This window comes from Octopus bimaculoides, chromosome 3 (genome assembly GCF_001194135.2).
Source record: "Octopus bimaculoides isolate UCB-OBI-ISO-001 chromosome 3, ASM119413v2, whole genome shotgun sequence".
NCBI classification, from domain to species: Eukaryota; Metazoa; Mollusca; class Cephalopoda; order Octopoda; family Octopodidae; genus Octopus; species Octopus bimaculoides.
Window position 1 is genome coordinate 5,021,225 of NC_068983.1, and position 12,020 is coordinate 5,033,244.

The window sequence follows — 12,020 nt, forward strand, 5'->3', positions numbered from 1 at the left end:
AGTGACATACGAAGCCCAGTATACCCATCATGACTACCCGTCTGATAAGGGTACACCAGGCACATGCATCACAACCATATGTGCGCGACAGATTGCCCTATCAACAGCTTGCCATAAACTCCAAGCAGAATCTCTTTTCCTGTATGTAATTATTGCTGTTGTTAAGGCGGCGAGCTGGCAGAAACGTTACCCTGCTGGGCAAAATGCTTAACGGTATTTCGTCTGCCATTACGTTCTGAGTTCAATTTTCACCAAGGTTGACTTTGCCTTTCATCCTTGCTACAGTCTGGCTGAATTGATTTGGAGCTCATTTTTCTTTATTATTATTCCTTCATAACACAGTGTAGGTAAAAATGCACCGGAGTCTTTAGTCTTCTGTCAAATCACAATATGGACCTCAGACAGATAATACTTTCCTTAGGATATGCGCTGTGCCTTATAAGGCTGGTTTTTGCAAGACATCAACCTTGCATGGAATTTCCAGTTGCCTTAAGAAGTTTTGAAGTTTTAATGGGATTGAACCCAATGCTCCAATCACCACTGGTATCACTTTTACATTACCCTCTCGCATTCCAAACAGTCTTGCCATTTCCACTTTCAGTTCGGAGTCCTTGGTGATTTTTCCAACCTCTTTACTCACAACATTCATGTCATTTGCTATGGCTACATCAATGATCTGACAGTATTTGTCTCTCTCATTCAATATACCAATATCCGGCCGACGGATTTCGATTACACGAACTGCCTAAAAATCATAGTCCCAGAGTATCGTTACTGTTCCATCCTCCTGCATAACTTCACTTGGTACATGCTCATACCAGTTCTCTGTTATTTCATATTGGTATTTATGGTATAAGAGCCAATGAAGATACACACACATTTTATCATGGCAGTGTTTGTATTCTTCTTGTGCAAGGTTCTCACATCCACTTCCCAAGTGGGTCACACTTTCCACACTCTTTCCACAGTCAGCATTTCTGGGTGTCAGAAGTTTTATAAATGTCATACTTCACTGAATTGTGCAGTAATGATCAGGTTTTCAGTGGTACGCTTCAAATCCCCTCACTCAAGCCATGCCCACGATGCTGTATTATCCTTAACATCCTGTGTATTCCTTTCAAACTGTCCATGCATTCTCATTTCAAGAAGGTCTTCTTTTCTCTTCTCCTCAGCTCTTTGGTTAAACTCTTCCTTGCCCAACATTTCGTCTGCATTTACACCCATATCTTTCACGGAATATTGCAGCAGGTCTTCATCACTATTTATCAGACACTCGGCAAGCGTTCTCTTCTTTCACTCCTTATACAATATTCTATACTAATTAGTCCTCTGCCACCATTCTTTCTTTTCATATATATATTCTGTTTATGTTTGCTTTACGGTGTGGCGCCCCATGCAGCATCATCAACTTTCTTGTCCTTCTATCCAGTGCTAATATTTCCTCCTTATTATTATTGTTGTTGTTATTATTGTTCATTTTGATATTTATCTTTGTACTTGGCAGATTTATTGCAATCAGTTTTGTAATAATATATGCTCCCTAAAGTTTGATAGAGTTACCTGTGAAGCTAACCTCCTTCCCCTCTTCCTCCCCCCTCCTCCTCCTCTCCATCCTATTCTACTTCTGCCTTCTCCTCTCCCCCCTCTGCCTCCCCCTCTGCCATCGCTCCTCTCTTTTCTCTCTACCAGCCCAAGCTGGTAGAGAGAAAACCTGCATGTCTCATATTTTTCTCATATTTTTTCAGCCACGACGGAGTGATTCATTTTATCGTGTTACAAGCATGAGAGAGAGAAAGCGAGAGAGAAAGCGAGAGAGAGAGAGAGGGACTGTCTGAAGTCGGAAGTAGAACTGAAGAGTCTTCCCTACCCTACATCAGTTTTTATTCAGTATTGACGCCCCCCCCCTCTAGACGGGTGGTGGGGGCGGGTTTCCCTTGTGTGCACTGTGTCTTGCAAGGAGTCCACATCACCCTCCATTCATAGACACGGTAAATAAATATGTAACAGCTACACTTGTTAATCTGTCAATGACATGAATCGGTGAGGATATACCAACAAAACAACCTCTTCTATATTTGTGTGTCATATGAATTAACTGACAGAAATGTTTCATCAGGAAAGAAGTCATAAATGTATTTTTAATCCCAACATATTAATAGACTCTCTAATTATTATTCTATCTCCTCTCAAGAGAAAAAAAAACAATTTCTCTTCCTCATTTCTTTGATGTATAAACTTTATTCTTAATCTTTTATCTTTTATTTGTGTCAGTCATTAGAGTCTGGCCATGCTGGGGCACCGCCTTGAAGTTTTAGTCTAATGGACTGATCTCTAGTACTTGATTTTATTTTAAAGATGTTGCTATGTGTAGCACCAGCATTGATGTAGGAGTAGCACTCCATTGTGGGCTTCACTTGAGCCTTGCTGAGTATTGTTAACTATTGGGGACTGAAATATTTTCTGGCCTTAAAAACATGAGTCGGCACTCTGGCCTACTCATGTCTTCACTTCTTATTGCCCTTGTGCCCTCCAATCCCTTCCTTTACCTGCACAAACCCCTATTCATAATCTTTCTTCCCCAGAACAGCAACCATCTGTGGTCTCCAAATGGTTCATTAGATCCCTTGAAATAGCAGGCAAATCTCCCTTTAGCCACATTTATTTAATCATTCAGTACTTGAAACTAATGTGTTTATTTCTGATTATTTCAGCCATAGCAAAGAATTTGATAGAGAAACACATGGCTCAGTGTGATAAAGAATCTGTAATGCATCCTCAGTTTTCATCAGACCTTTTTGGTAAATCCACGGCACCAGACAAAGCAAGAACTGTTGAAAGAAGTCTAGAATGTAGACCCGGCCAAGCAACACACCCTGACGTGGTAAAATCATTTCTTTAGAAATATGAAATGTCATCAGAATTATTTCTTTCATGTCCCATCAGGCTACACCTCCACCCTTGTTCATCACTCACTACATTTACCTCTGACCCCCATCTTTAATCATTGGCTACTCTCCACTGATCCACTGTCCATATTCTCTCTCATACTTACTTTCTTGTCCCCTGAGGGTTTACTCTGCTACCCCCATCACTACTCCAGCTACTCCTACCCACAGTGGCATCCACTGGAACCTGGTAATGCTGACCTCTGCTTACAAGTCTGTACTCACTTCAAATCCATGCTGGATACTCAGTGGTGATTTGGTCAGCAAATCCTCTGTGATGGTCAACAGTTGACGTCAAGATGAACTGCTATGGATTACACTAATCCAGACTGGACTCTACACCACAACACTAATCCATGGACTCTACACCACAACAGTGAAGGACTACTACAGCAACAGGGTTCTCGTTAATCATCATGCTTGCTCTCCCGGTGGGGCATTTGCCAAACTTTCAAGTTGGACTTTCAGACAATAAGCAAAAACATTACTTTATATCAACTACAGCCTCAACTGCCGCTGACCATCAGATGTGGTCAGCATTCGTGAGTGACATGGTGAGCTTGTTGGTCAGAGCTTGCTTAACCCACCCCGGGTGAATGCCACCACAAGTACAAGTAAGCTAGCAAGCAAGTACTCCTATCCACCCTTATATAATAGGGGTAGTAGTCATGTATCTCTTCTATAGCACAACACCTCTACTCAGTGGTGGACTGGGTCTAAAAATATTGGTTGCCAGGGGACTAAGGGGGCCCACCCGCAACTACAAGGGGGGGGGGGGCACTCACAACTACAATGCTATCTTCTTTTTTTTTTTTGTTAAAAGTATTCTTTCCAACTGTCTACAAACACAGCCAGGCTGAAATAATTAATGCATTCTTCCAGGAGTGAATAAAAAATTCTCAAACTTGAGGGAATGGGCCCCTTAGATACTAACATGGGCCCCCATATATAGATTCTAATGGCGCAGGGGCCCACTTGCCATCAGGCAAGCTGGCAACCTGGCCAGTCCGCCCCTGCCTCCTGTCATACTTTAGCCTCTTAACACCTGGTATTAAGCCATCTCCTTGCTTCAAATACTTCCTCACTACTTAGTCAAGGGAACTTTCTATGTTCTTTTCTCATCAAGCAGGTTATTTAGCGACCCTGCTCGTGTCAGTAGCAAAAAAAAAAAGAAGCATTCATTACACTTTGTAAAGTGGTTGGTGTTAGGAAGGGCATCCAATCGTAAAAACCATACCGTTGGAGCTCTACACAGCCCTGCAGTAACATAAAAGGGGCCTCTTGTAGGAAGTTGTCAAACTAGCCACTCTGATGGTCCTGTTATGAGCCACAGCACCTTAGAAGGATTACCCTGTTAGACGTCACTAATAATATGAAACAGAATTAAATAAAGCAAGTTTCTCATTTGATATATTTGCAATAAATATTAATTGTTTTAATAAATTTCATCAGTAAAATCACAATCTACTCCATTGAAAAGCTATCTCTGCAAAATTTCAGCACAAAAAGATGTTTATTTTTCAAGAAGACACTCATCCTGCACCCCTTCTGTTAACTCTCTCTGTTTCTCTCTTTTACTCTCTCTGCTTCTCTCTTTTACTCTCTCCCCCACCTCTCTCTATACAGTGTAAAACTTGACTGCAGAATTCAACCAACCAACCGACCAACAAACATTTATATCAGCTATTATTAAATAGAAATTATATTTTTACAGTGTGATTAAAAAATACCAAGTGAACAATCAGAAACGACTTAGGATTAAGGGGACCATTTAATCTGGTGCAAAGACAAGACTGCATCTCTAGTGTCATGATGAAATATTCACAGTAGATTCTGCAAAATGGTTGGTGATAGGAAAGGCATCCAGCCATGGAAACTATACTAAAATTAGAATGTTTTGAATGAAACATGATCCTTTAGCCTGTCTGGGAGGGTAGGAATGCTGAATTAATCATCATTATCATCACCACTACGACCACCATTTAATGCCCATTTTCTACTCTGGCATGGGTTGGCCAGTTTGACAGGAGCTGAGGACAATACCAAACACTAGTGTCTGCTTTATCGGGTGTTTTTATGACTAGATGATCTTCCTAACATTAACCATTTTACAGAATATTCCGGGTGGCTTCTAGCTTAATGATAACCAAGTGATTTTGCTAAATTCTTTGTTATATTTAAAATTAATTAAAAGAAACACAGAACATCTCAAAATAAATACAGTAACGAAAGGGTTAATACTCAAAATTGTTTCTGTTGTTTAACAACACCTAGGACTTCTAGATGAGGGATCAATATTGGGCCATTTTACTGACCCTTGTCTAAACTCTAGCACAATTTCTTCTTCAATTTTCTTTAATTATTTCTTTTTAGTTAAGTGCCTGTTTAATGTCAGTTTTGATTTTCTTTTTGTTGTGTAGGTTTGTCTGAAAACTCAGTTGGAACAATGTTTGGAAGAAAACAAGAAACTGAGAGAGGATCTACAATGGTTATTGATCAAGAAATCAAAGTCAGGAACTGAGGAATTTGTCGCTGACACAACTCAATGCAGTTCAGTGGTTTATTCTTTAGTCTTTAATCTTATAAACTAACACACTACTCATTCATGATTTTACTCTTCCTTCTACTTCTACCACTGTTTGGTGGACAATTGATTACAAAGCAAGCCATGCCTGCACCAATACCATGTTTAAACACCACATGTTTTGGTACCACATCCTGTGCTGGTACCACATCCTGTGCTGGTACCAAATCCTGTGCTGGTACCACATAAAAAGCACTCAGTCCACTCAGCTGAGTGGTTGGTGCTAGGATGGGTATCCAGCTGTAAAAATCCTGCTGAAACAGCCACAGAAGGCTGGTGTAGGCTTCTGCCTGGCTGGCTCCTGTCAAACCGTCCCACCCATGCCAGCATGGAAGGTGGATGTTAAATGATGATGATGATGATGACAATCTGTAAAGTGATTAGCATTAGGTAGGGCATCCAACTGAAGAAACCATGACAACTGGAGCCTGGTGCAGCCCTCTGACTTGCCAGCTCCTTGTCAAAACATCCGACCCATGCCTACAATGATGATGATGATGATTAGCTTCAGTTTCAGTAAAAAGAAACCATATCTTCTACTACATGTATTGAGTACTACTTTCTCATTCATTTGACATAAAACAACATGCATATGTTCATGATCATCACCATTATTTAACATCCACTTTTCCATGCTTGCATGGGTCGAGTGGAATTTGTAGAGCCAGGTTTCCTACAGCGATATGCTGTTCTTGATGCCTGGGTGTGTGTGTGTGTATCATCATCATCATCATTTAACGTCTGCTTTCCATGCTGTAAACTGGTAAGCTGGGGAGCTGCCCCAGGTTCCAGTCTGATTTGGCAAGGTTTCTATGTGTGGATGCCCTTCCTTATGCCAACCACTCCAAGATAGTAGGGGGTGCTTTGTATGTGCCACCAGCACGAGTGCTATTGACCTGACACTGGCATTGGCCATGACTATGGTCTCACTTGGCTTGACAGGTCAACACAAGGGTCTTGGTCGCCTGTACCTGCCTCCATGAGGCCCAACGCTCGAGCAATGCATTTTACATGCCACCAGCATGGGTTCCAGTCAGATAGCACTGACATCGGCCATGACTACACACATACACAAGAGGCTTCTCTCAGTCTCCATCCACACAGTAGATCTGAACCTGGAACCATATGGTTGGAAAGCAGACTTCTTATCACACAGCCATACTTGCACCTATTGCCATGCCTGGGGCTGTGTTGGCCCCCCACACCCACAACTACTTGATAACTTAGCAGTTCAGCATAAGAAACTGATAGAATAAGTACCAGTCTTAAAAAAGTAAAAAAAATCATAAGGCAGAGGCATGGCTGTATGGTAAGAAGCTTGCTTCCCAACTGCATGGCTCTGAGTTCAGTCCCACAGCAGGGCACATTGGGCAAGAGCCTCAGGCCAACCAAAGCCTTGTTAGTGAATTTGGTTGACGGAAACTGAAAGAATCCTTTTGCATGTATATATATATATATATATGTGTGTGTGCGTGTAGGTAGGGGGGGATCCAAAAGGGGTCTCAGGGAGTAGTGTCCCTGCCTTCCTGAGCTAGTTTTCCACCACATTTCTTAAAAATCGTGATAGAGGCCTTGGTCTCGGGACCACTCATGTCTAGAAATCGAAGTTGGGGGTAAGCAGGGGCATGCTCCCCGTAGAAAATCCAGCTCCAAAAGGAGAATGGAGAAGCAAAGGAGAATGGGCACCAGCCAGCCCAAAGGGTGGGGTGGGCTGCACCTGCCTACCTCAGTTACTATGGCATTGAGGTAGATCTGGCCACCCCTGTTAACGGGGACAAAACCCAGATTTAAAACACTGGATGATGATGATATGTGTGTGTGTGTCGGTGTTTGTCCCGACCACCACATGACAACTGGTGTTGGTGTGTTTATGTCCCTGTAACTTAGTAGTTTGACAAAAGGGATTGATAGAATAAGTACCTGGCTTTAAAAAAATGGTAAGTCCTGAGCTTCATTCAACTGAAGTTCTTCAAGGTGTTGCCCCAGCATGGTCGCAATCTAATGACTGAAACAAGTAAAATTTAAAAGGTCAAAATATCTTCACTGATATCAACATATGTTGCTGTGTAGACAAAACTCTACCCTCACCACGTAGACTTAGAGTCGAAGACAATCCAGCCATGGCCACCCTGTCTTTTCTCTTCAGACACAGTTTACGTAGGGCTACACTTTCACGTGTCTGTTTTTTCTTTCTCCAATTTGGTAGGGCAGGGTTTGAAGGAGTTTTGCTGCTATTTCTAGCAGACCCTTTGCTACCTTGTCATTAAACATGTCTTCCATTGTAGCAGGCAGTCCCTCCCTATTGTGTTTACTGTATCAATAGCTTTTCTTATATTTCGACCATTCAGTTTGTGTTTTATTTTATAACCACCACCACCACCACCACCACCACCACCACCACCACCACCACCACCACCACCACCACCACTTTCAGTATTACCGTCGCTATTACTACCGCCACAAGCACCACCATCATCATCACCACCACCACCATCACACCTCTGTGTTTATTACTTTTGCCACGGTTTTGCCATTCAATTCAGATTTAAGTCCTTAAAAAGAAAACAACTGTGTTGAATCTCTTCAAATTCTCATATTCCATAAAGGCCTTTGTTAAGTTTCTTCGTTTCTCTGTTTCTCTTGTAAATTGTCTTGTTCTAACAAGTTGAGGTTTATTTATATCTTTTAACCTCGTATATCTCCGTTATACTTTCTTCATTAAATATCACAGTTTCTTTATGACTTCTGCTTTGACAGTCACCATCATTATCATCACTTTAGTGTCCACTTCTCCATGCTTGCATGGGTCAGACGGAATTTGCTGAGGCAGATTTTCTACAGCCGGATGCCTTTCCTGTCACCAACTCTTCCTTGTGATCAGACATGTTTTCCACAGAAGACTTGAAGCAAACAACGTCACCTGTATGATGGTGGTGCTTATTTACAGCCATCACGTAATCCTGAGTCAAAGGGACAGAGAGAGAGAGACACACACACACGCATGCACACACACACGCACACACACACAAGTGATTAAAATGTTTGCTTCATAACCACATGATTTGGCAGTGGTGGTGAGTTCAATCCCACTCTGTGGTACTATGGCGTGAGAGTGTGTATGTATATAGATGTGTGTTTATTTACAAGAGGAGGTAAGTGTGTGTGTGTGTGTGTGTGTGTGCTTGTACATGTGTGCATACACCCACATACACACATAATCACACTTGCACACACACACACACACCTGCATGCACATACACTCTTCATTTACTCTCGCCCTTAGCTTATCTTCTAAGTAAACACATGTACATATACACATTACAGGCATGAGACCAGTTCTTGGACAGACTCACAGCAGACCTTGTAGAGAGAAACCAAATCATTGAAAGGGTCATGAATAGTGATGGAAGGACTTTGACGAACAAACAACTAATTGATTTGTTTAATCAATACATTAAAGAAATGCTCGATTAGTTATTCAATTAGCGAATTAGATATTTAACCGATTGACTAACAATAAAGAAGTGATATTGAACCAGTGTGTGTGTTTATTGTTATTGGTGTAATGATCCACCCAAGACACAAGATTTGCATCAAATATCTTGCAAACCAAATACAAAAACGAACTAATATGTATGTATGTATGTATGTATAGATGGATGATTAAACTCATATATAATAGGCTTCTTTTAGTTTCCATCTCTCAAACCCACACACAAAGCTTTGGTCAATCCATGGCTGTTGTAGAAGACACCCAAAGTGCAATGCAGTGGGATCGAACCCAAGACCACGCAGTCACATCCACAACTCGATATTAATGCTGTGGAATTGGTACAGAGTTGGAACTTTAAATATTCTTTATGGCATTCAGTTCTTTGACACAAAGTCAGTCAACACTTGTATCCTCAAGCCAGTAAGGGAACCTGTTTGTGGTTGATTAGCCTGCTAGAAATTACAACCAAGTCACTAAAATTACAGCCTACCATTTTTAAAAGGGAGGCGGGGTTATATTCCTCACTCCCCTTCTTTGTCCTAGAAACACAAATACACCCTCCATTCAGTCAAGGGGCCGTTTTGCCCTCCAAGTTACTTGGCCACCTCATTAGTGCCAGTGTCATGAAGAAAAGCACCCAGAACACCCTGTAAAGTGGCTGGTGTTAAGAAAGGCATCCAGTCATAGAAGAACCATGCCAAAGCTGACATTGGAGCTCAATACAATCCTGTAGCTTCTGTCAAGCTGTCCAATCCGTACCAACATGGAAAACAATTCTTAACCCTTTTGGTACCGACCCAGCTGAAACTGCTTCTCACTCTGTAGTACAAATGTTTTGTTTTCATAAGTTCTGAATTAAAATCTTCCACCAAACCTTAGTCACAATTTATGCTCCTAACACTAGCTGAATGATAACGAAGTTATTTTACTAAATTCTTGGTTATATTTAAAATTAATTGAAAGAAACACAGAGCATCTCAACAGAAATATGGTAACAAAAGGGTTACTGCAGCTGTTGCCGCTGCTGCTGTCCCTACTTCTGTTGCTGCTCCCACTGTTGCTGCTGCTAATGATGACAATAGTGATATTTGTTTATACTTTTTTCTCCATTTTTAAAAATAATTTTTACATTTTTTTTTTCTTCATTTTATTCAGAAGAACTGAAAGACCAAAATCTTCAGCTGAAAAAAGATGTTGAATTGTTAGAATCCAAATTGGAACAGTATTATCAGATCCAGACTCTGGCAGACATGCTTCAAGAAAGTCACAAGTAAGAACTTTGTATTAATTCTTTTATACATGGTGATGTGGTTAAGATGCTTGCTTCCCAACCACATGGTTTCGGGTTCAAACCTATTGCATGGCACCTTGGGCAAATGTCCTTTACTGTAGCTTCGGGCTGACCAAAGCATTGTGAGTGGACTTGGTAGATGAAAACTGTGTGGAAGCCCATCATATATATGTGTGTGTGTGCATGTACATATGAATGTGTGTGTGTGTGTGTGTGTGTGTGTGTGTGTGTGTGTGTGCATGATGGTGCATGCACACATATGTGTGAGTGCATGCATGCTCACGTGTGTTTGTGTGTGTCCTTGTCTTGACATCTTGTGATAGTTGTAAATGAGCATCACCACCATACAGGTGGTGTCATTCATTTCCAGTCATGTACATATGTCTATGTGCGTCTTTGTGTTTGTGTTTGTTTTCCTCCGTCCACCATTTGACAACAGGTGTTGGTTTGTTTATGTCCCTATAACTTATCAGTTCAGTGAAAGTGACTGATAGCGTGAGTAGCAGACTTTAGAAATCAAGTCCTGGGGTTGATTGTTTCACTAAACCCTTCAAAGGACTGCTCCTGTATGGCCACAGTCTAATGAATGAAACAAGTCAAAAACAAAAGATAAAGATAAGACGGCACGAAATGTGTACAACAAAAAATACGAAGCACGAGTACATGGAACATGAAATATTCTTTCGAACAATGAAAGACACAAATGGAAAACAAAATAAGCAACATAAAGAACGACCCTTCATCAATTGTTGGCTGTTTTTCTACTCTTGTATTTCTAGCATTTAACAACAATATACGCCTTCGATAAAACAGTTGCTCCTGCAAAGCAAATTACATAAAATTTAGGATTTTGCAGAGGGTCAAAATTGATAACACAAACAGGACAGGGAAAACAAACAGGAAGGGCTGCTAAGCCTAAATGAGGTTATGGTGGAAAATGCGTAAATCAAGCTTCAATCCAATAATTTATTTATATTACAATATTACATTAAATACTTTGAATATAATATATAACATAACATGATATAATATAAATAATTATAATAACCGTAAAAGGCCAACAAATTGTTTTGACTTATATACATACATACATATATATATATACAACATTGTGTAAATATACATACATATACTACTGTGGGTATTACTTATATGTTTTCTATGATATATTTACAGGTCCCTGATTCAAACCAATAATCATCTTCTACAAGAAGTTGAAGAAAATAAGCAACGCCACCAGGGAGAAGTCCAACAGTTGCAGTGGAACTATGAACAACTGCGCCAAACTATATCTGCCTTGGATTCAGTCTCAGACATTGCATCAACCGAAGCAGGCATTCCTTTCTCTTTGGTAGCCGAGAATATGGCCCAGTCTACAGCTAAACTCTATGACAGTGATGAAAAGGAATCGCTTTTTTCAGAAAAGATCTCCTCTGACCAGTGACAATCTCTGTGCTTTGTGTATGTGTGTGTGTGTGTGTGCAAGTGTTACAATGTATGTGTATTTTAATATGAAATAAGGCTGTGTGTTTTATTCTTTCCAGTTATCAACTGTTCTGTTCCAATATATATATATATATATATATATATATATATATATTTGGCATTAGGAAGGGCATCCAACCATAGAAGCCATACCAAATCAGATGGGAGCCTAGTGCAGCTCCCCAGCTTACCAGTTCCAGTCAAACTGTCCAACCCATGCCA

At 40.7% G+C, this 12,020-nt stretch overlaps 1 protein-coding gene across 1 annotated transcript in view; it reads left to right on the forward strand.

The window, feature by feature from the left end:
• LOC106879775 (centrosomal protein of 72 kDa) overlaps window positions 1-11,944 on the forward strand; it is a 50,016-nt gene extending 38,072 nt beyond the window's left edge. The window contains exons 12-15 of the mRNA XM_014929477.2: window positions 2,712-2,881; window positions 5,366-5,495; window positions 10,178-10,292; window positions 11,490-11,944. Of these exons, the coding sequence (XP_014784963.1) occupies window positions 2,712-2,881; window positions 5,366-5,495; window positions 10,178-10,292; window positions 11,490-11,757 (683 nt within the window). The 3' untranslated portion in view covers window positions 11,758-11,944. The remainder of the gene's footprint in view (window positions 1-2,711; window positions 2,882-5,365; window positions 5,496-10,177; window positions 10,293-11,489) is intronic.
• The last annotated feature ends 76 nt before the right edge of the window (window positions 11,945-12,020 follow it).